The 22,742-nt window shown below is 53.9% G+C and overlaps 3 protein-coding genes across 5 annotated transcripts; 2 read left to right on the forward strand and 1 right to left on the reverse strand.

Moving 5' to 3' along the window:
• Positions 1-2,079: 2,079 nt before the first annotated feature.
• Positions 2,080-9,018, forward strand: IRF6 (interferon regulatory factor 6). Its single transcript, XM_040085533.1, has 8 exons — positions 2,080-2,160; positions 5,299-5,475; positions 6,299-6,503; positions 6,923-7,045; positions 7,146-7,292; positions 7,517-7,909; positions 8,287-8,405; positions 8,694-9,018. The coding sequence occupies exons 2-8, from the start codon at positions 5,302-5,304 to the stop codon at positions 8,913-8,915; spliced, it is 1,383 nt and encodes a 460-aa protein (XP_039941467.1). The 5' UTR covers positions 2,080-2,160; positions 5,299-5,301; the 3' UTR covers positions 8,916-9,018.
• A 908-nt stretch (positions 9,019-9,926) lies between these two features.
• Positions 9,927-11,053, forward strand: C24H1orf74 (chromosome 24 C1orf74 homolog). Its single transcript, XM_040085889.2, has one exon. It carries the CDS (start codon positions 9,927-9,929, stop codon positions 10,743-10,745), a length of 819 nt encoding a protein of 272 aa, XP_039941823.1. The 3' UTR covers positions 10,746-11,053.
• A 33-nt stretch (positions 11,054-11,086) lies between these two features.
• Positions 11,087-22,700, reverse strand: TRAF3IP3 (TRAF3 interacting protein 3). 3 transcript variants are annotated; one of them, XM_040085886.2, is made up of 16 exons: positions 22,592-22,700; positions 21,432-21,751; positions 20,378-20,468; positions 19,904-19,961; positions 19,717-19,741; positions 19,464-19,493; positions 19,139-19,234; positions 16,635-16,706; positions 16,240-16,380; positions 15,436-15,573; positions 15,086-15,221; positions 14,322-14,384; positions 14,184-14,243; positions 13,489-13,643; positions 12,069-12,317; positions 11,087-11,911 (listed from the first exon to the last, which is right to left on the reverse strand). In XM_040085886.2, the coding sequence occupies exons 2-16, from the start codon at positions 21,720-21,722 to the stop codon at positions 11,828-11,830; spliced, it is 1,689 nt and encodes a 562-aa protein (XP_039941820.1). In that variant the 5' UTR covers positions 21,723-21,751; positions 22,592-22,700; the 3' UTR covers positions 11,087-11,827. The 3 variants fall into 3 exon arrangements, with proteins under 3 accessions (XP_039941820.1, XP_058279434.1, XP_039941821.1); XM_058423451.1 differs by lacking the exon at positions 22,592-22,700 and adding an exon at positions 21,854-22,147 and having other exon boundaries at positions 12,069-12,182; XM_040085887.2 differs by lacking the exon at positions 22,592-22,700 and adding an exon at positions 21,854-22,147.
• Positions 22,701-22,742: the final 42 nt, after the last annotated feature.

Consider the following 22,742-nt stretch of genomic DNA (forward strand, 5'->3'; position numbering starts at 1 on the left):
AACCGGCTCCAGGCAGGACTGGACCCTTCTCCCAGGCTGGAGCTCCCAAGCTGGAGCAGTCCTCACCCAGCTGCTTCGCCGCTTTGCTCCGGTTTTTTAAATCCCTCTGCCCCAGGACTCCTCCTGAGGGTCGGGCATCTCGAGTGTCCTCGCAGTGGGTCGGGAAGGGCAAAACCCTGCCCGGGCAGCTCCCAGCACTGCACACACAGCCGAGGCAGCAGCACCGCTGGTGACTCCTTCCAGAGCTCCCCAGAATCCCACCACAAACATCCCAAAGCATCCTCACATTTCCCTGTCTCGGGGAAAGGGAGGGAGGCGTGGACAGCAGGAATGCAGGCAGGATGAACGGTGGCTTTTGTGCTGACCCATCTGAGGAGAGATCAAAGATCCTCCAGAGCTTGGCCTGGAGTTCAGCCCAATATCTCCCCGTGTCTCTTCCCAGCTGCTCCCAAAATTGTCCTACCACTGCATGCTCTTATACAGCAGGGTGTTTTATTCCAGGAGCAGCTGTCCCTTGATTTACACATCAGGAATGGTCAGGTACCACTAACCAAACCCATCCCACCCAACACAGAGAGCGCTGACCTCGGAGGGTCACATCTTGTCTTCTGCTTATTGCCAAAAAGATTTTCTCAGGTGCTGACAAACTCCTGCACGTTTCCCCTGAGTGAAATTCCATGCTGAAATATTTACCTTGTCCTTGGCATCCAGCAAGGCAAACTCCCCCTGAAAAACAGGGAATTGTTTTGTCTCTGTGTGAAGATCTGCAGGATTTTGTTTAGTTCCAAACCCTTGGCTCGGGACTGAGCTTAAGTGGGTTTAAGTCAGCCTTCCCAAAGTCAGGGTTCAGCATTTTCCATCATGTTCATGGTAAGAAGGAGAAGGGAAATTCCCATTTTTTTTTCTGGTTCATTGAAACTGAATGGTGAAGTATTGTATGATCCTTGAAACCAAGATTCACCACTGAGTCACGGTTCTCCACCTACGAGGAAAATAAATAAGACGCGAGGCTGGAGGGCAGGAGACTGCAGAGGGACCAAGGAGAAGCTGCTGAACCCCTTCCCAGGGGTAGGTGTGACCCCAGAGCGGGGATGGAGGCAGGGAAAAGGGATATTTTTATGCTTTTTTCAGAGAAAAACTGCCTATGGCTTTAATTGGAGCTTTAGGGTTTGGCTTGATCCCGTGCCATCATTAACTGGATATGGATTTCTATGGACGGATGGATGTAGGACAAGTGCAAATGCACTCAGGTTGTGCTAGGGGAGGTTTAGATTGGATATCTGGGAGAATTTCTTCCCTGAAAGGATGGACAAGCGTTGGAACGGGCTGCCCGGGGAAGTGGCAGAGCCGCCGTCCCTGGAAGCGTTCAACACGCTGCGGATGCAGTGCCAAGGGACACGGTTTAGTGGTGGACCCGGCAGCGCTGGGTTAATGTTTGGACTCGGTGATCTTGGAGATCTTTTCCAGCCTTAATTATGTTGCGATTCTATGACTCAGCTGAATATGCTCTGAACTGCGAAAAAGCCCAGGAACTTGATGTTTTCCTCTCAAAATACTCCATTTAAAATGCAAAGATAGCCCACTTAAAAGCAAACTTCCTTTCCTAAATACTCCATTTACCGGGGGTGGGGGCGTGGGGGGAAATCCCGTTTGGAAATCTCCTAAATATTCCATTTGCCAGGAAAAGGGCCGCGACAGAAGAGCGGGGGCGCGGGGTGTTCCGCTCGCCGCGGGGCCCCCGTGCGGGGTTCGGGGGAGATCTGCGGGGTTCAGAGGAGGCCGTGCGGGGTTCGGGGGGGATCTGCGGGGTTTCGGGGGGGCTATTAGGGATTTGGGGGGGATCTGCGGGGTTTGGGGTGATCTGTGCGGGGTTCCGGGGGGATCTGCGGGAGCGAAGCGGGGCGGGGCGGGCGGCGCGGCTGCGCCGAGCGCACCTGGGCAGGTGAGGGGGGCGGAACGGGGCAGGCGAGGGGGGGCGGAACGGGGCAGGTGAGGCGGGGCAGGTGAGGCGGGGCGGGCGCTGGCTCAGCGCGGCCGCCGCTGCCCGAGCGCCGCTGCCCCACGCGCGGGCCCCGCGGGGCGGCCCCGAGCCCCCGCGGGACGGACCCGCCCCAGCCCCACGGACCGACGGACGGACGGGCAGACAGACGGACGGACGGGGTGAGCGGTGCGGGACGCGGGGATCGGGCGGTAGCGCTCCCCTGAGCCGCCCGGCCCGCGAGCTGCCGGGCGCGGCCCCGTCCCGTGTCCGGCTCCCGGGCGGAGCTCCCGGGCGGAGCGGGGCCGGTGCCGGTGCCGGTGCGGAGCGGGGGATCGGGGCACTCGCCGAGCTCCGTGCGGGGGTCTGGAGGCTGCAGCGCCCGGCCCCGGTGGAAATGCGGCGGTGCGGGGTCGCCGTGCGGGTCCGGGAGGGCAGAGCCCGCTGAAAATACCGATTTAGCGCTCCTTCCCATGGGCTGCGCTGGGCTAGCCCCGGGCTACGCCTTTCAGGTCGGTGTAAAGCCAGGCCTAAAGTTAGGGCAAGGCTGGTGTTTTCCTCCCGCCCCCTTCACCCGCTGTAATGTTCGGATCGCAGCTGTTACACCCCAAAACCCCGCACTTGGTGTAACAACTCGCGCCCCTTCCAGTTTCAGGGGCTGCCTGGCCGTGGCGGGGGCCGAGGTGACCAGATTGGTGTGCCCAAACTGGGAATTCAAAGGGTTAATCGCGTTCGGGTGTGTTGGGGACAGCACGGGCGCTGGGAGGCAGGAGATGTGCAGACCTCTGAAATGCGGGAGCCCCAGGTTCCTGTGTAGGGAGGTGATTCAGTGTCGGATGGAAATTCAGCCTGTTTCTCTGGGGGAAGGTTTGCCTTTGGAAAAAAATGAATACAGGTCCATGAAATCCAGGATAACACAGTCAAACAAAGGTATCAAGCATGGAGCGGGGTCTGCGGGTTCACGGCGGTGAACCCCGGGAAGACCCTTCCATCTTCAGAGGCTTTAATGGATGAGGTGGAGCAGAACACCGAATATATTTGGGTGTGGAGGCGGGGAGCAAAAGCATCGGTGCAGCAAAGCTCAGCTGGACTTCAGGGTGGTTTTCCTGGTGCTCCATGTGCTGTTGGACTGCCTGGCACCTCACCAGGGTCCCGAATTGTCACCGCAGCTGACCAGGGCTGTCCCTAACCTTGGTCACCCCTCTGCAGCCCTCCAGGGAGCGGCTGCAGGCTGTCTGCTCCTTCCAGAGTTTGAGCTGTTCTTCTTGGGCTGAATGTCTCCGAGGAGAAATACTAATAATTAGGCCATAGAGAGTAATTACATCACTGACCAGAGATGCATTAGCAGCGCAGGGATGTGCTAATTATCCCTACACACCCCCCAAATTGAGTGGGAATAAAGGGAACTGGAGAGTCCCTGGGTTTGTGCGCTGGGGAGCCTCAAGAGAGGGCTGAGCCTGCCTCGGCAGAGCCCTGAGTGTGCACGGACATTCCCCGGGTGTCTGGCATTAGTGGGACCCACCGGATCGAAGTTGAAGGCTGTAAGAGGCTGACTCACCGTCTGAGCCCAGCAATGGGATTCAAGTTGATTTGCTCTCAGTTATTGTGTCAACAAGTCATTGGCGATAAAAGGCCATAAAGCATTGTAGTGTGGAGCGCTGACAGACGCTGTCTGCGGGCACGGGGACAATCCCAGCCAGCGCCCACCTTGTGACCCGACTGCTCAGCTGGGACAGGGCCACGAACCTCTGCTCTTCCGGGGGTTTGAATTGACTCCGTGCCTTGCAAACGTGTGTGTGCACAGTGAGCAGGGACTGCTCCTAAGGTAAAGTGTAAAAGAGATTGTGGAAACCAACCGCAGTAAGGGTTCTTCAAAATGTCGGGTTTTTTTCCCTTTTCAAGAGGAATCAGTACCTGATTTTGGTCTCAATTGGAAGTCCAGGATTAACCTGGACTTTGTGTCTTTGCAAGCACTCTTCTGAAGATTTAATTCTGACAGCATTTTCGACATGGAGAACCAACAGGGCAGAGTTTCAGGAGCACTAAAATGATTTTGGTGATTGCTTCCTGATCCTTTGCAGCTCCTGGGAAACAGTCTGGTAATATGCCCACACATTTTCAAACTATTATTTAAAGATGGTTTGCAGTTGAAGCTGAACGTTTTCTTTGCAGAAAAGATAAACAGATAAACTGAGCTGTGTTTGGATTAATTTTGTGTGAGCGCTTGCATCTGAATGGGATCTGCAGGTATTTGAACAAATAAAACCAGTTCCTAGACTAGTTCTTGGATAGGATTTTTTTTTTTAATCTTCTCCATCTCTGCTACCAGACGCATTTTGCAACTCCTCCAGCAATATTCAGGGCTTATGGCAAAGGTTTTACTTGTCCTGTAACTGCATTATTAATGGTAACATTTGTGATTTCTCACCTCTGTTTCTGGATTTACAAATGAGTAGGGAGATGCATCTTCCGAGCACGCCTGTAGTGCAGAAATCCCCTCCCGAAATCTAGAGATACTGAATGTTGCCTCTTCTTAGAGAGGGACAGGCATTAATTTTGTTTGTTTGGCTTTGTTCTACACAAGGAAAATATTGCTGGCTGGCTGCAATTGTATGAGCAACACAGGGCTACTTAACAAAAACATTAAGTAAACAGCACTCGATTTTTAGCAGCAGCGCAGGCAGACCTGCAGTTCATGTCCTTCTGGATAAACATCCTGGTTATTACAGGTCAGTGCTGTTTGCCAGTGATTATGCTGCATTCAGGGCATTCATGGAAAAGTCATAAAATGACTTTCAGACTCTGTGTCTGTGGTAAAGCAGCCCCTGTGCCTCAGCCTGGCTCTGCACCTCGGCTGGGCTAAAGCCTCTCTCGTCCTCGGTGCGAGTCTGACGGGACTCAAGGAGCAGAGATCAGATCAGCCCCTTCTCCAAGGTGTACGTGGAGGCTTTGGAAACTCTGCTGCCTGTTCTTGCTGTGGCTTGTTCGTGGCTTTATCTCCTGCTCAGGGTTTTCAGCGCAGGTCTGCTCGGGGCTCGCCCTCGGTGTGCTCGGCGAGCGCAAATAACGCGCTCTGGGACACTGAATGCGAGCTGTTGTCCTTGTAACAGTCCTGGGCCCCGCTTAGGGAGGTGTGTGTGACACTTCCCGGCAGAGGAGTCACCCAGCTGAACGTGAATTGGTGGTTTCAGGGTGCAGCTCCATAAAAGTAACAGCAGTAATATAGCGCATGGCCCTTTCTCGCTAAATTAATTCAGTGCCTTTGAAGCAAATGAGGCTGAAGTAACCTCTAGCAGCGGCTCTGCTGTCCCCCCTTGCAGACCATGGCCCTCCACCCGCGGAGGGTGCGCCTGAAGCCGTGGCTGGTGGCCCAGGTGGACAGCGGGATGTACCCCGGGCTGATCTGGCTGAACCGCGAGGCGAAGCGGTTCCAGATCCCCTGGAAACATGCGACTCGGCACAGCCCCCAGCACGAGGAGGAGAACACCATCTTCAAGGTGAGGCAGGGGAGAGCACGGGCATCCCACGGCTCTGGAACAGACACAAAGGGCTGGATTGTTGGCCCAGGAGCTGGCCAGGCATCTCGGGAGCTGTGCTCTATTTATCTGACCTCAGAAAAGCCACTTTGTGCACCTGGATGCCAAGCTTGGCACTGCCTGAGATGGTGCTGAGTTCTTTAACCCTTTCCCACCACCAAAGGCCGGATGCTGTGTGAGCCATGGTCTCTGGAAGATGACTGCTGTTGGCTTCATCTGCTCGGGCTGGGATGTGGTCACTGGCTTGTTCTTGGCAGCAAACCATGAAATGCTGTTACGTAAGTCTTAAGAGGTCCACCACAAGCACTCATCGCTGCTGTCCCTAATATTCTTATCCCAAGGGATTCACTGTAACTCCCTGCACCCCTCTGAGGAATTTCTGACCTCTGTCTCGGAGGGATCTTGGACCAATAATCAGATTTTGGGGTGAGAGAGGAAGAGGCCAGCTGGATGTCTGTGGCTGCCCTTCCACTCCATTTTAACCGAGTCTATTCCTCCTGCACAGGCTTCCTGTCAAAAATGACTTCTGGTATTGAATCTGAAACCCACAAGATCTCTAACCCATAATTGTGAAAATTCTTTTGGAATTTGGATTTGCATCTTTTTCTCACTTCCTTTTAATTGGAAAAACTATTAAAGTGGGAAAATCCATTTTTTTTTTGTTATCACAAGTGCTCTAATTAAGACTTCTGCAAGAGAAGGATTTTACAGGTGGAAGTTTGGTTTCTGATAAAAGCTGCTCTGTGGGGAGGGCTGGACTGAGCTGGCTGTACTTTGTCCCCAGGCATGGGCCGTGGAAACAGGAAAGTACCAGGAAGGAGTGGACGAGCCAGACCCTGCAAAGTGGAAAGCTCAGCTCCGATGTGCGCTTAACAAGAGCCGGGAGTTTAATTTGATGTACGATGGCACCAAGGAGGTGCCCATGAACCCTATTAAAATTTATGAAGTGTGCGACATCCCGCAGTCGCAGGGATCAATCATTAATCCAGGTGAGGGCCTTGCTGACACGGGCTGGCTCCTGGGCAGGCGTTGGTCCAAGGAGCTCCTTCCCTCTCTGCATTAACTCTCCAGCTGCCCTTGTGCAGCGGGAGCAGCTGCCAGCTGAAGCCTGTACTTCAGCTAAAAGGACTTTAAACCATGCTGCAGTACTAAAATTAATAAAGCTGCACACAGCTGTATGTTTTCCTGTTAAACAGCCCAATATTGGCAATGCTGTGTCTTACTTCATCAATAGTTTAACCTTACCTTTCTGGAATTGTATATTAAACTGGAATTGGCATGTTGTGTGGCTCAAATCTATCCTTTTTACTGAAATTTGAAAAATACACAAATTAATATCCAATATGAAGGGGGTTTTTTTCAGTGTTTCGTGCTGATCATCCACCCACAAGAATGTGCTTGTTTGCAGGTTCCACTGGCTCAGCTCCATGGGATGAAAAGGATAATGATCTTGATGATGAAGAGGAGGAAGAATTGAATCAATCTCAGCATGTCCCAATTCAAGAGACATTTCCATTTCTTAATATCAATGGTTGGTGGCACAGACTAATGTATTAGTGAAGGTATTTGTAAATTGCTGCATGCTTGAAATAAAATCTTGATTCACTGAAGAGTTGTTGCCTTTTTTGTAGATTCTCCAATGGCTCCAGCCACTGCAGAAAACTGCAGCCCTGAAACTGTGTGGCCAAAGAATGAACCTCTGGATATGGAAATGCCCCCAACAACGCTGCAGCACGACTTCTTCAGCAGCCCCGAGCTCTGGATCAGCTCCCTGCCAAGTACGTGCATGGGCTTGTAACACTGCTTCTGCTTTTGTACTTTAAAACTCCACCGAAAATAGAGGTTTGCCTTTTATTTCCTGTGGTTGTCTGTGGGTGAGTGAGGAGAACTTGTGCAGTTTAAAGAGAACTGTGTGTGGTTTAAACACCCCCAGGAGGGCAGCGGGGCTCGCGTGGTGTCCCTGCTGCTGATGCTCCAGAAAAAGCCACGCTTTCTCTCTCAGTGACAGACCTAGAAATCAAGTTCGAATATCGAGGGAAGGAGACTGGACCCACGACGACCGTGAGCAACCCGCAGGGCTGCAGACTTTTCTACGGAGAGCTGGGTCCTATGCCAGACCAGGAGGAGCTCTTTGGGCCCATCAGTTTGGAGCAAGTGAAGTTTCCAGGGACAGAGCAGATCACCAATGAAAGGCAGAAGATCTTCACGAGTCGGCTGCTGGATGTTATGGACAGGGGACTGATCCTGGAGGTCAGCGGCCACGCCATCTACGCCGTGCGGCTCTGCCAGTGCAAGGTGTACTGGTCTGGGCCCTGTGCCCCCTCCTCCACCACCCCAAATCTGATCGAGAGGCAAAAGAAGGTCAAGCTCTTCTGTCTGGAAACGTTCCTAAGCGGTAGGTAATTTCTTCTTCTGGGAAAGAGCATTACACACTGGTGGTGGCACTGTTGGAAGGGGTGGGGTGCAGTGGGGCTCTGCCTGGATGCACCAGGTGTGGAGAGCGGCTCGGGGCCACTGCTCCCCTGGCTCCAGGGGAGCTTGGAGCGAGTGTGTGGCAGGAGAAAAAGGCACTGTACTCATCTAGTGCTCTGAGAGACAGCAGAGGGCTTGCTTTTAAAGAAAGCACTTCATGTGCAAGGAGTGAGCTGTAATTGCGTGAGAGGTGGCAGAGGACAGTGTAGGTAAGACCGGGGGTGATGCAATGAGGTGGGATGTCGTGGGTGTTTCCAGCCTGAAGAGGACAACCCTGCAGCACTCGGCTTTTCTTCCTAGAGCTGATTGCCCATCAGAAGGGACAAATCGAGAAACAGCCACCATACGAGATCTACTTCTGTTTTGGAGAAGAGTGGCCCGATGGAAAACCCAGGGAGAGGAAGCTGATCGTGGTGCAGGTAGGGCACTGGGGTGACCTGTGCCAGCCTTGTTGGGTTTGGGGTAATTCCCATGGATACTGAGACCTGTTCTTTTCTGCTTTGGCTTCTGACACCAGGAAAATCCCAGTAAGACTGGTAGTTTGGGAGAGCAAATACAAATGTGACATGTGCCGAACAGAATTGGTTTGTGAGTGTGTTTTAGAGTATTGTGGAAACCATCTCTGCATCCAGGACAGGGGTTCCTGCAGAGCAACAGGGATATTCCACACGCCTTTAGGCTAAAAAACGGGATTTGTTCTTTAACAGGTCATCCCCGTTGTGGCCCGGATGATCTACGAGATGTTCTCCGGTGACTTCACGCGCTCCTTCGACAGCGGCAGCGTGCGGCTGCAGATCTCCACGCCGGACATCAAGGACAACATCGTGGCACACCTGAAGCAGCTGTACCGGCTGCTGCAGAACCACCAGGAGGGCTGGCCCATGCAGGGCCCTGCCATGCACATGGCACAGCCACTCCCAGCACAGTGACCCGCCCTCGGCTTCCTCCGGGGTTCCTTACCTTGTACATATGCAGAAGTGTTTCTTAACCAGTGCCTTGCCTGAATCTGAATAAATAAAATCTGTAAATCTCGTCATCTGCTTCCACGATTTCAGCAGTCTCTGGTGCTTTCGTTTTGGAGGTGGCTCAGTACAGAGGGGATTACAGGAATACTTTGAACTCCTTCACCCTTTACAGCTGTTTGCTTAAGCAACTCCTCTGTATAAATTGGATTTTCAATTCTGTAATATTTTTTAATCTGCTATAATACAATGTATATAACACTTGATCATTAAGGGGGAGAAAGAAAATAATCTGTGCTCTATTAAACCTGCCTAGACAATATCTCCTTGTCTAGTGTTTTTCTCTTTAATGGGGCTGGAGCAGCAATCTTGATACTCCTTAGAGGGTGGGGGTTTTTTAATAGGGATGCATAAACACGGGCAGTACAAATACATATATAACAGAATGGGGTTGGAAGGGACCTCTTGAGCTCCCCCAGTCTCCTTGGGGGCTGATCAGAATTGTCTGGATCTGTACAACCCTGAGCACTCACTGATGGCACAGAACTGTCAGCGGCTCCCAGCAGGGCTCGGCGCTGTCTCTGTCCCCTGCTTTGTGCCCAGGCTGCGGCCGCTGCCCCGGCCCGCTCCTGGCCGTGCCACTGCCCTGGCCCGGGTCCCAGCCCTTCTCCTGGTCCTTTTCCTCTCCCGGCCCGGCTCCCAGCCCTTCTCCCGGCCCTGTTCTTCTCTCGGCCCTTCTCCCGGCCGTGCCGCTGCCCTGTCTCCCAGCCCTTCTCCTGGTCCTTTTCCTCTCCCGGCCCAGCTCCCAGCCCTCCTCCCGGCCCTGTTCTTCTCCCAGCCTTCCTCCCGGCCCTGTTCTTCTCCCTTCCCTTCTCCCGGCCGTGGCGATGCGGCCCCGCCCAGCAGGAAGCGGCTGCGCCGGGGCCGGGCCGAGCTCGGGCCCTCCCCGGAACCGCGGGCCCGCGGCGGGTTCCGCTCATGGCCCCGGGGCCCGGGGCGCTGCCGGTGCCGCTGCTGGTGGCGGCGGCCCGGGAGGCGCTGGGGGCCGGGCCCGGGCCCGGGCGGAGGCGGCGGCTGCCCGCGGCCCGAGCGCTGCATGCGGCCGGGGAGGTGCTGGCGGTGGCGGCCGGGCTGAAGCCGGCGCTGCTGTGGGACTGCGGGGCCGCGGGCCCGGCCGAGCTGCGGCGCTACCTGGGCAGGCTGCGGGAGGCCGGGCTGGCCCCGGGCCGCCTCCACGTGCTGGGCATGGGCGGCTCGGCGCTGGTGCTGCGGCCGGGGCCGGCCCTCAGGCGGGTCCGGGCCGTGCTCCGTGCCCGGCCCGCTCCGCTCGTGGATGTGTCGGCGGGGCGGCGGGGCCCGGAGCTCTGCGCCCCGGCCCGGGCCCGGGCCGTGCACGGCCACCTCGCCGCCCTCCTGGGCCACCTGCGGGACGCCGAGGCCGACGGCGCCGAGCCGGTGACCGCCAGCGAGGTCGTCCCCGGCGACTGGAACCTGTGCACCGTGGCCGGGGTGCTGCTGGGCTACCCCGCCGTGTACACCTTCGCCGAGGGCGCCGAGAACTGCCTGGCGCTGACCCCGCTGAGGGTGTTCACGGCCCAGGCCTCCTGCCCTCGGATAAAGGATGGGCTCAGGGTGCAGATCTACTCCTTCAGCGTGCCGGATAGCCTCTGTGCGGAGCTCGGGGACGTGCTGGATGCCTGGTGCGAGGAGCTCAAGGAGGCTTTCAGCGCTCAGAGTGATTTTGTGGATCTCTGCATTTCGAGCGAGGTCGTGTCTCTTCCAGCGGTTGCCTTGTAAAACACGAGCATACTCAGACATTTTAGCCGCCTCTCTGCACCAGGGACCGAGACAGGAGATCCAGCTCCCTGTGTGGGTTGTTCCCTGCATCTCTCGTGATCGTTGTGCACTGAAGGCTTAATTGTGACAGTCACTGCAGGCTGGTGGCAAAACCAAATACATGTTCTTTAAAAAAAACGACTATGGGGACATATTCTCCCAGCTGCTCTGCTGCCTCCGTCCTGCCTGCCTGCACATTGCACCCTGCAAAGTCAGTGTGTATTTATTTGCAGTGGGCAGCTGAAGATTAATAAATGATTTCAACACCAGAGTGCTTTGAATTAGTGAATTTTATTGTAGGCTCCATGCGTATTTACTATGTGTATGTTATGTGTATATTGCATGTATATTTCAGGTATATTTACTTCCCATGGGCGGTGGTGTCATGGCCCGTGTTGTGTGTGAGCCTGCACATGAATTGAGGGGCAAGTGCTGCTGTGAAACCTGCATGGTGCAGCTGTAAAAGGGACTTTGAACCCCTGTCTCTGATGAATTCAGGTGGTGCTGGCAGTGAAAGGGAAGCAGATGTGGCTGTGGGGATGCTCGGCCACGAGGGGGGCTTGGGATAGAGCAGGGCCTGGTGGGTGTGAGGTGGGAGAATTGCTCAGGACACAGGAGGGAGCTGTGCTGAAGAGCCCCCCTAAGCTGGGTCTCTTTGTCAGGTAAGAGTAGAGCTGGCTCAGGATGAGTACCTCCCATTTAGGGGAGACAATAAATACAGGAGGAAAACTTGGGGGGGCACAAAACCCAGGCAGGCTGGGGGCCAAGGGCACGGGATGCCCTGTCCCTCTCACCACAGCAAGCGGTGTCCCTCAGTGTCCTGGGGATTGGTCAGTGCAGCCCTCAGAAGAACACAGAAATGTAAGCAGCCGAGGGAAGGGGTGGCATCCCCGTGTTCGTTGGGAGCTGTCTGGAGTGAAACCGGCTCGGGATACGAACCCCATGTGCACATTACACAACGGCAGAAGGTGCGGTGAGGTCAGGTTGCTTTTGGTGGAGCAGAGGTCAGTTCCTGCAGTGAAGTCAGTCATCGAGGAGCTCCTTCACAGCCTGGAACTCGCCAGGAAGGTGGCGATGGCCACTGCTGCCACTGCCACCAGGAGAGGGATCCAGGGCCCGCGCTGTCTCTGCCAGGAGAAGCTTGTGTTACTATGAGAGTGCTGGGGGATACCTCTTCTCATCTCAGCCCTAGCAAACATGTCATTTATCCCTGTGCACGGCCCAAAGGAGGAGGGATCTGTCCCAGGCTGATGGTAGCGCTGGGGTGGGGACAGGAGCTCCCACCTGTGCCTGGCTGCCGTGGGAGCGGTTGAGTTCGTCCCGGCACTGGCGCAGCCGGGTCAGGCAGGACTGGTACTCCTCGCTCAGCGCCTCCAGCTCCCAGCGCAGCTCCGAGCACTGCAAGCACAGCAAGGGGCGCTCAGCAGGAGGGGTCCCCTCGGCTCTGCACACACCCAGAGCGGCCGGGCTGCTGCAGTGGCTGCAGCGCTTCACCTGCACCGGGGCATGGCCCAGCTCCGGTGCCTCGTGTACCTGCGGGGACAGAGCACAGCTCAGCGTTACTGCAGCGTGGGGCTGGGCCAGTGTTGGCCTGCCACCGTCCCACACCAGCCTGCCTTTGCTGCCACAGCCGCATCACGGGGAGAAAGGAGCGATAGGGATCCTTATGACAGCAGGAGTGTGCAGGTCAGGAAGATGTGGAATGCAGACTCCTGTCAGGGTTTGCCCCTCAATCTGAAGTTCCTTCTGCATTTCACTGATCCTGACGGCAACTCCTGACAGTCCTTTGACCCCTCCCAGAGATGGGACACATGGAACAGGTGCCTTGGTTGTGCTGCGCTACTCCAAAACTCGGGGATGGCCCCTTTTCCTGACCACCCAGACAGAGTGAGTTCTCTGTCATTCTGATGAGCAGAGCACAGGCAGCAGCTGTGGAAGGAGCTGCCTGTGCCCAGAGGCTTCAGGAAAAAATGGGGGTACCTGGGTGTCTTGTTCCCCCCCCGCTGTTCCCTCTTACAGTGGCTGTGCTTTGTAAACCCCTCCCAGAGCTCCTGGGTGATGCCTGATGGTGCTGGTGCCCTCAGCTCTGTGGGTTAGTGTGACAAGCTCTTCTCCTCTCTGTGTGGCTCTCAGCTCTGCTACAGAAAGTTATAAACTACTTTTTATAGGTCCTTTTTAGTAAATCCTTGCTGGCTGAACAATGCTGTAAGAATTGAGGGGCTTTTGGTTGGTTTGATGGCAGAGTGTGTGTAAAAATCTGTAAAGCTTTGGTTGGTTGGGGTTTTTTTGCAGCCCAGTTGTAGGGGCATTGCTTCTGTTGGCAGACCCTTCCTGTTATTTTTTGTTGTTATTGTTCCAAACATTCTGTTGTTGCACTTCTCTGTTGTTATGGCTGCATTTTCTTTTCCTCCTCTCCTTCCTTTATGCTCGGGGCTTGGTTCTTAAAGCGTGGCTTTGGCTTTTCCCTGTGAGGCTGCTGAGGCTCTCCTGTCCGTGTGAGCAGGAGTGGGTTTGTACAGAGAGAGCTCTGCTCCTGCAGCCTGGGCTGCTGCAGCCCTGTCCTTGTGTGTAAGTGCTTCACTGGGAATTCAGGCAAGGGCGGTATCAGGATAAAAATTTAGGGCAGATAATCCTTGCAGGAGCTCTGGTGCGTGGTGTTTCCGCTGGAGCTGTCGCACCAGCAACCACCGAGTCACTTCCTCACCTCGTTCTCCTTTGCTGTGAGCTGGGATGTCCTTTTCTGCATCTCATCCTTCAGACTTTCTGTTCCCTCCTCCTCCTCCTCGGGGTGCTCTAACAGAGCGTTTTGTTTTTCCTCGGCAGGAGTGAGAGGTGGGGTCTGTGTGGTGAAAACCTGGTCTAGAAAACAGTCAGGCTTCTGATGAGAAACAGCTCTGGGCTCTGGGTTGGCTTTAGCTCTTGTTTACTCAGCACAGTTTAAGGATAATATTTGTGTGCTATGCACAAAGCAGAAGACACAGGAGCTGAGTTTGTTATCACAGGCCTGTCTCTGCTGTAGCTACGAGTTTATCACCTTAAGAGCAGTATTTCTAGGCAGTTGCCAGAAATGGGGGGGAGGGAGAGTTAAAATGCCTTTTTTTATTACTTTCTTTTCATCAAATACAGCTGTAATTGCAATTATAAACTGGAATGTGTTTGGTTTGGAAAAAAAAAATATGGTGTAGCCACTGGAGTAGAATTTGCAGTGAAATCCATTTATTTTTTAAAGTGTTTGCCATCATAAATACATTTATGTTTTAATGTTAGCTAGCAAAACAACTCATTCTGTGCAGCTCTAAAATAACCCTTTATTCTAAACCACTGTAGGCTTTTCCTAGAGTCAGGGCTAGTGTTCCTGTGTCCAGGGAGTGCTACGTGGGGGTTACAAAGTTTGCTGACCTTTCCTTTGCACCGTCACCTCCTGGCTCTTCCCTTGGTTGTTCTGGTTGTGGATCAAGTCTGGGAACACAAAAAGCAACATTATTGTCTACAGCACTAAAGGAGGTCTCTAACTCTGTGCATTTCTGTGTTACTTACTCTGCAAATGGCTGATTTTTGCCTCCAGTGTTATCTTCTGCTCTTGTGCTTTTTGCAGTTTATCTGAAATAAGGACAGAAGGAAATCAGGGTTGGTGTATTTTTATGCAAGGGTGATACTTTTCTGTTCTCCACATGCGTAGAGTGGAGCAGACATTGTATCCTGCTCTGGACTTTCCTTCTCTGAAGGGATGTGATTTTTAGCTCTTTGTTGCCCTTTCTTTTTTGGCAGCTTTTTCTCTCGTGCCTTGTGTTCAAGTCATTTACGGTTTATTTTAAAGCTGTTCATGCGAGTCCTGTTGTGAGATTAGAACGTCAACCCACTTTCTCTTCCTTAATAATGTTTTGAAATAGCCATGTGTGAGTTTGAAATAACGTGTGTCAGTTTCCTGGCCTCTGTCTGAACTGGTGCTTTAGGACATTCTCAGCTCCCCTGTAAAACCATCATCACACAGCACTCGATGTGATTGATGGTCTGGCAAGGCTGAAAATCCCTGATTCAAGCTGAGGACGCATCTTAGACTTTTATTTCTTTTCAGATCTCCCATTACATCCTTTCCTCTAGCAAAGTCGCTTCTCTGAACTCTTCAATCTGGTCAGGAACAGCTTTTGGAGGACTTGGGCAATCAGAAGCTTTTGTGTGCAGCACGTTGGAAGTGAGCCTTGCGTGCACGCTGCTCTAAGCACCGTGGCTTTAGCAGCGTTTTCCTTGTCCCTTCCGTGGTTTTGGAGGACACATCCCGCCCCGTTCCCGGCCCCGGGTACCTTGGATGTGGCGGATGTGGCCGGCCTGGCGGTCGTTGTCGCTGCGCAGGGCGCTGGCTGTGTGCAGCAGCTCGGTGCGCTCGTCCCGCAGCTCCCGCAGCTCCCGGCTCAGCCGCTCGCTCTGCGAGTCCGCTCGCTGGGCGCGGGACACACGGTCACAGCCTGCTTCGGCTTGGGAGCACGTTACAGCTCATCCCGGCCTGCCCCCAGGCCACCTTCCACAGCCCAGGCTGCTCCGAGCCCCGTCCCACCCGGCCTCGGGCGCTCCCAGGGATGGGAAGTGCTGCTCTGGGCAGCCCGGCAAAACCCCGCATTCCAGAGAAAGCTGCTCCCGCGGGGAGCTGGCGTACCTGGACCTCGCTCTGTAAAGCCTGGAAGCTGTTTTTGAGCTCGGTGTGCGCTGCGGTCACCCTGGTCAGCTCGGCTTTGAGCGTGGCGCAGCGCTCTTTCCAGTGGGCGAGGTCCTCTCGTGTCTCTGCCAGGCTTCTCTGGAGGGGACAGCAGGGACCCGGGGGCGGTGTGACCCAGGGCGGCGGTGCCAGCCTGCCCTGGGTGACACCGGCCGGGCTGCGCTGGCTCCGGCAGCGCCAGGATACAGGAGCTCGTGTGGGGCTGATGCCATCTGATGGACAGAGCCAACATGGGCAGCGTTCCCTCCGGAGCACATCCCCGAGCTTGGGATCAAATTCACCCGTTTTTCTGCAAATACCAGTTATCCCGCGGGTCAAAGGGATTTGCTGCCTCTTGGGGAAAGTCTGTTTTCGTATAAATGAGCAAATCCAGAAAAGACAGCTCTGGAGACCTCGAGCCCTGTGTCCGTGTGTGCAGGGCAGGGGATGGCCCAGAGGGATGGTGAGGGGGAAGGGATTGCAATCCAAGCTGACAAACCCCAGTACATTTCTCCAGCTGTGAGCTGTCTGTAACTTGATGTGCAGCTCCTGCAGTGAGCACAGGTTGCATTAAAGCTGCTTTGGGCTTTGCTGAATAGCTAAAACTTTTTTTTTTTTTTTTTTTTTTTTTTTTTTTTTTTTTTTTTTTTTTTTAATCTTTGCTGCTAATGGTAAGCCTGTCATCACCTTTCCCTGACATCTGGGTTTTCTTTGTCATACTTGGACTAAATTAAAGCCAAGCCAGGTGTAAGACATGTTGCTCACCTGAGAGTTTTCCAGCTGCTGCTCTGTTTGGAGTTTGTCCTCCAGCATCTTCTGAAGAGCCTCTTTTGCCTTCTGCTCATAGGTCTGCTTCTGGTCCTCCATCTCTATCAGGATCTGCTTCACACCCTCCTTTGAGTAACTCTTTAAGGGAAGAAAGCTTGAAGTGCTTATGTGTCCGATTCCTGACCTTGCTAACCTGAGTATTGGCAAACCCAGAGTGTGTAAATGCTACTGCTAAAGTGCTGTGAGGTGTTGCTTCAGACGAGAGTTAAAGTCCTTCTTGGATAGGTATCTAATCAGATTGATGTAGAAACTGAGACCCGACCCACTTACACGGCTTGGTTTTTGTTTTCCAGCCTTTCCTCACATGGGTTTGCCAGTGAATCAGACATTACCTGGGTGCAGGCCTGCAGTTGATTTTCCAGCACCCGCAGTTTGCACCTCAGTTTGTCTTCGTTCAGCTGACCCTGGGGAAAAAGCAATTGAAGCAAGACGTGAAACCACGAACTGCACAATGTGCCCCAAATGTTTTGGTGGCTTGTGTTTTGATTCATTTTCTCCCTTCATCTGTAATCAGATCAAAGTCTCCTCAGTGCTGAGAGCTCAAGCAAACCTTCCCAGCCTCAGAATAAATGGGTTAGAGGGGAAGTAAAACTTTTATGGATTGGAAACCTGTCCTGAGGCAGTTTCTCTGGTTACTGAGTGCAGGTGCTGGCAGTGACATGACAAGTTAGGAGAGAGGGGATTTGGGGTTCTTCTGGCTGGCTTTGGCAGGAATGCAGCTGCTGCCTGTCCCCACGGATCCTCCTGTTCTCTGCTTGTGCTCCCTCCCTGCCTCCAGCTCCAGCTGCTGGAAAGGTCTTGTCTTGCTCTTTTCCTTAGAAAATAGCTTGGGTCTGTGTTGCAACATCTGCAGTTGGGCAGGGGGATGGAGGGCACGGGTGATGATTCATTTTCCTCACTACCATCATCTCTCGGTGTTAGTCAGGCTGCTCAGGCTTGGTGAAAGCAGACTGCATGCAAATTCAGATAACATTTCTAGCAAAGAGTTCACGTAGGCTGGTTTTTCCACCAGCAATACTGAGAACACCAATATCCTCTCTGCCCACTGCTGTTTGAAGTCACGACTCTGAAAAGAAACTCCTTGATGCTACAGGAATAGCTGACAGACCCAAGCAAAACCAGACTCCCTGGTGTCTCAGCGCTGTTTAAATTTGCACAGAAGCACATTTACAGTCCCAAAGACTAAATTTTCCCAGTTGAGTTGTTGGTGCAAAGAACTAAAGGCTCTTAGTAAGTAGGTGGAATTTTGAAAAGCAATTTTAGATACGCAACATCCTGCCTGGTTTTCCTCAGCTCTCCTCTGTTGTCTGCACAGGTTCCAGCTGCTGAGCACAGATGTGGCTGTGCCATGTTTGAGGCAATCCCGCCCTTCCTGTGCTTTGGTGCAGAAATCATGGAAGGGTTTGGGTTGGAAGGGGCCTTAATCACAACGGAGACTCACTGAGCATCATCCTTCATCTGGCAGCATTTCTGGATCAGCTGAGCAAGTTTTACAGCTGGTGGGGTTTTAAGGCACAGACCTGGGGCAGGAAGGTCTCTCTGACCTCGAAGTGAAGTTGTGGGAGGGGGAAGGAACCAAACGCTTTGTCCCTGCAGTCTGACACCCCATCCTCCTGCAGAGCGCTCTCCTGCCCCGTCAAACCACAACCACACCTGGGCAGCGCCTCAGGAATGACTCTGTGGCCATTCCAAGGGTCGCTGCCACATCATTCGCAGGTATTCAACAGCTCATCTTCAAAACCCAGACTGTGAGACGGGGTGAAAAAGCGGCCGCAACCAACATCTGGCATCTCACCTGAGGCTGGAAAGGGGCAGCCAACCCTCACTCTCCATGGCGCAGCGTCATGGGGAATGTTCCACCCATCCCTCGGGAGAAGCCCCCCAGCCCCACCTGCCTGGTGCAATCCCCTCCAAGCAGCAGCATCTGCCGGCTCCGGCACTGAGGGGATTTTCACTGATGAAAAGCTGAGTTTTAGGCTGATGAAAAGCTGATTTTCGGGCTGATGAACAGCAAGAGGCAGCGGCAAAGTCTCCCGTGCAGCAGGGGCAGGGAGCAGCAAGGAGCACCCACCTGTTCGGAACCTGAGGTCTCATGGCCACTTCCTGCCAGTGTGGCTGCGTGTTTTTTCCTGCTCCTGTTATACTGAAGGAGCGAGCGAAGGCGGAAGTTTCTGAGCACAGGATGTCTAACACAGGCTTTTGTACCCCCTCACCCAATCGCTTCTCTGCCCCAACAGAACTTTCAAACCGCTTTTTTTCTTTTTCTTTTTTCCTTTTTTTTTTTTTTTTTTTTTTTAATGCCACAATGGCATGAACTATTTGACTTAACGATCCTATAAGAAAGCCTCATGTGTTACATGAAATGCATCATCTTAATTTTGCATCCTCGTAGAAGGAAAAAAAAGAGCTCTATTTCAGGGTGCCCAGATTTTTTTTTGAGCTGTGGGGAGACAGTTTGATGCCAGGCTATGATTGAGCACCAATGACCTTGGTGTTGGGTCTCTGGGCTGTGTTTGGGGCCCAGAATACATCCCTGACGGGAACAGGGAGGATAACCCTGTTATTTCTTCCCCACTCACTTTTATTTAAGGAACAGTGGGAAAGTCAAGCTATAAAAAAACCCCAAACCTCACAGAAGAATACAGATTTTTTAGCCTTGCTGTTGATCCAAAATCAAAGCGCGTTTATCAAGGATCTCTTGGGGCACAAAAGAGAAAAATTCAGACTGAGTTTCCCCTTTTCCCCCGAGTTTGTGCCACCCTCCCTAAGCAGAGAGGGGGGAGCGAGGCAGGGGAGCCAGGAGGAGGTGATGAGGGGTTCTGCAGCTCTCTGCTACCTGCCAGGATTTCTCCGATGCCTGGAGCAGAGTGGACAAGAGCTCCTGTAAAATCACCATCTTCTGCTTGAGCAGCAGCTCGCGGTGCAGGGCCTCCTGTGGGCAAGGGGGATGTGGTCAGTGGGGAACAGAGCTGGGGGACAGCCCAGAGCCCCCCAGGGCCCTGCCTGGGGGCGCCAGGACTTTGAGGTTGGCTTTTTTTGGCCATTTTACATTTGGGTTTTTACCACCCCTTCATTTAGCATTATTATTACTAATTTAAAAAGTATTATTCTCAATGAAAACCAGCCGTCCCAGTGGGTGCTGAGCACTGTTTGGTGCCTACCTTCAGGTAGTTGGAGAGCTGTACCATTTCCTGGAAGGGAAAGGGTAAATGTTTAAAAATAAGGTTGTTTCAGTTTATAAACATGTCATGAACTTGCTACAAAAATCTGAATATTTTTAAATGAAAGGGAATTAACAGCCTGTATTTGGCTGGAAAATGAGAGCCTGCTGGGGTGCATTGGGTTAGTTTTTCCAGGGGAGTGGCAATATTTCCACAGCAGTTCCAGGCTGGTGGTTACCTGTGCTTTCCTTACCTTATTCAAAACGGCTATTCCCCAGCTGAAATGAAAAACGAAGCGTGTTACTGAGGTGTCAGGGCGGGTATTCAGCCTGGACAGCCTGAGCTGAGCTGTGAGAGTCTGTGCAGCAATCCTTGGAGGGGAGGGTTTGGGGAGCTGCTGCCCTGTGGGAATCCCCGGGGACGGGGCAGGAGCTGCTTACTCTGTCTGCTGGCTGGAGTCTCTCACTCCGGAGCCTGGCTTTGGGAGGGTCTGGGTTCCTGTGGAAGCAAAAGGAGAGCGTGTGAATGTTTTCCCCGTGAGGGTGCCCATCTCTGCTCCCAGCTTAAACAGCGTCCAGTGACAGCTCAATGGGCACAAGAGGCAAAGAAATGCCCTGCTCTGGTGGGCAGAGAAGCATGGAAGTTATCCTGGCTGATCTTGGGACAGCAACAGGGCAGCCCTGGGGCAGAGCAGCTGCTCAGCAGCACTGCTGGTTGAGCTGTGGGCTGGTTTATCCTTCCCCAGGAACAAAAAAAAAAAAAAAAATTCCTAATTCCTGCAGTGTGCAAGGAAAACCTCAGACCGGGGTGGGGATGCTGGCTGGGAGCTGCCAGCTGATCCCAAACAGCTCCATGGAGACGTGAAGGTGGGAAGGGAATGTTGTGTTGGGCAAATCTGAGCGTCCCTCACGTACCTTGGGTGTTGAGAGAGTCCCCTCGTCCCCGGGGGATGCTGAGGCTCAGCAGGGACTGAGCGGGGGCAAACGTGGGGCAGCTCCTCGGGTGCTGGAACGAGAGGAGAGCTGGAGTCAGTGTCTCCCCAAAACAGGCTGGGGCTGTAGGTGAAGGACAGCAAGGAGATGCCAAGGAGCCGTGGCAAATCCACAGGGATCAGCTGCTTTGGCTGCAGCAGCTCCAGAGCTTTGTGGCAAATTGGGGAAAAGCCTGGCTGCTGGGATGGGGGGAATGACACCCCCGGAAGGGGACAGTGTGACCAGGAGCCGGGCCCTGGTGTGGCTCCTGCTGCGTCGGAGCAGAGGTGCCAGTTCTGCTTCCCCAGGCTGGGGCCTCGTAGGCTGTGCCAGCTCAGCAGGGAAGGTCCCTGCACGTCAGTGCTTGTCCCAGATTCCTGCGGCTGGAGCTGCTGAAGCGAGTGGCAGCAGGAGGTGGGCGATGGCTCTGCTCACCCTGGCGCAGTGCGGGGAGCTGCAGGTGCGTGCGTGTAAATCACCTCCCTGCTCACACAGCTTTGTGAACCCCCAGGGTGCACCAGGGACTTTTACACAGAAATACATTTACAAGGAGACCTGCTTGGCTCTGCCTGGGGTGTTTCGCACCCTTCCAAAGGTGTTGTTGAAGGCAGGGAGCCCTCTGGGTTCCTGTGTGGCACAGGGTGGGTGATGAGTGCCAGGGAGTCTCCTGCCTCCTCCACCCTTCCTGCTCACAGCACAGGTGATGGAGGGGAGCCAGGCGGATGGAGCTCACTTAATCAAGGGTAAAAATAATTTGTGTAAGTGCAAAACTGCAGCCTGGCAGCAAAAAACGGTGGAGTAGTACTGGGAGAAATGGCAGAGAAACCTCCCCGTGGTTCAGGGCTTAGCAAACAGGAGAGGAGCAGGGAGCTCTGTCCCCACACCTGACTCAGAGGTTCGTAGGGAAATGCACATTTTTGTCCGTACAATCTGCATTTTGGCTGTGTTTTGACTCGCATGCTGATGCTCTAGTGGTGGCTGAGCTCTGAGCTGTTACCTGGAGCGGGATGCTGGGGATGGGTTCCACCCGCGAGGAGGACTCCGGAGGGGTTCGTGCCTCGGGCTCCTGTCCCGGCAGGATCCCCGCGGCCTCGCTCGCCAGGTTCCTCCTCCTGAGGAACTCCCTTTGCCGGGGGCTGTGCTCCGGCCGCGGGGCTGGCCGGGCTGGGTGGCGGCAGGTGGTGACATTGTTCCTGCAGCGCAGCCGCTCCCGAGCCTCCTGCCGCCGCTCGCTCCTCTCCTCGTAGCTCTCTCCCGGGCGCCGCCCTGGCCGAGCCCTCCTGGGCATTCTGACCTCGTCCCCTCGGGGCTTCTGCCCTGTGAAACCGGGGCAAAACACAAGGGCTGAGCGGAAATCAGCGGTTTTTTAGGATTTAGTGGTCCCGGGGTATCGGGCAGAGCTTCTGGAGAGCCGTTTACCTGCAGAATGCTTCGGTGCTTTTTAGTTTGTGTTAAAATCTGCTCTGTAATTCTTGTTAGCATCCTTGTGGTAGCTGTGGGGTGCTCAAAGCTTGTTCCTGGTGCTGTCTTTTATTGTAGGGGCGTTCTTTGAGGGTGAGCAGCGCTTTTGGGGTGGGCAGCTCTTGCCCTGGGTGGGGAAGGTGCCCACAAACCCCAAATGCTGAGCCTTTTTCAACTCATTTTGCTCTGTTTTAGAAAAGGCCCAGTTGTGTGTCCTGCTCAGTCTCCACTCATCCATCTCTTCCCGTCAGGAAAAGCTCAGCCCTCTCCCATCTGTGCTGCCTCTGGCTTGCCCAGCCTGTCCCAGGGCTGTAAAAGCCTCGGTTCACCAAAAATGCACGGAAAAGCAGGATAAAGCTTAAAGAAACACAGTCCATTACTCACCCCGTGCTGAGAAAACCGTTGAGGCTTTCTTGACAAGCTAATTCTCTATTTCCTCCTTCTGTTACCCCAAATTACCCTCTCTAATTAAGCATGTCCTCTATCTGCGCTTTCCAAGCTGTTACACTTCTTGCTTCAAGGGAAACCATAAGAAAACTTGTGCTTCGTGCTGGCTCACGTTACAGTTTCCCGATGCAAGTTGTGTAGGCTGAAAGTGGGGTGAAAAAAGAGGATAAAAAGGTGCCCGGTGCTGCTCGTGGCCTCTGCTCCCCTCCAGTCCCACCAGCCTGGTGCTGTGGGTGCTGCAGCACTTACCTGGTGCCAGGGTCCCGTCCTGCCCCCCGAGTGCCGTGCCGAGCCGGGTGTTATCGGGCAGGAACACGCCCCAGCTGCCCTCTTCATGCCACCCACCTCATCTTGTGCTCTCGCTCTCTTTTTCTCTCTGTCAAACAGGAAACGTTGCAGC

This window comes from Hirundo rustica, chromosome 24 (genome assembly GCF_015227805.2).
Source record: "Hirundo rustica isolate bHirRus1 chromosome 24, bHirRus1.pri.v3, whole genome shotgun sequence".
NCBI classification, from domain to species: Eukaryota; Metazoa; Chordata; class Aves; order Passeriformes; family Hirundinidae; genus Hirundo; species Hirundo rustica.

What these genes read in the sequence shown, in the direction of transcription:
- TRAF3IP3 (XM_040085886.2), bottom strand. Translation starts at nt 21,722, where the DNA reads ATGCCCAGGAGGGCTCGGCCAGGGCGGCGCCCGGGAGAGAGCTACGAG. An exon ending in AACTGCAGGCCTGCACCCAG is followed by an intron (nt 16,381 to 16,634) that starts GTAATGTCTGAT and finishes CTTCCCTTAAAG; the next exon opens with AGTTACTCAAAGGAGGGTGT. An exon ending in CCACATCCGCCACATCCAAG is followed by an intron (nt 14,385 to 15,085) that starts GTACCCGGGGCC and finishes TCCTTATTTCAG; the next exon opens with ATAAACTGCAAAAAGCACAA.
- IRF6 (XM_040085533.1), top strand. Translation starts at nt 5,302, where the DNA reads ATGGCCCTCCACCCGCGGAGGGTGCGCCTGAAGCCGTGGCTGGTGGCC. An exon ending in AGGAGAACACCATCTTCAAG is followed by an intron (nt 5,476 to 6,298) that starts GTGAGGCAGGGG and finishes CTTTGTCCCCAG; the next exon opens with GCATGGGCCGTGGAAACAGG. An exon ending in TCCATTTCTTAATATCAATG is followed by an intron (nt 7,046 to 7,145) that starts GTTGGTGGCACA and finishes CCTTTTTTGTAG; the next exon opens with ATTCTCCAATGGCTCCAGCC.
- C24H1orf74 (XM_040085889.2), top strand. Translation starts at nt 9,927, where the DNA reads ATGGCCCCGGGGCCCGGGGCGCTGCCGGTGCCGCTGCTGGTGGCGGCG.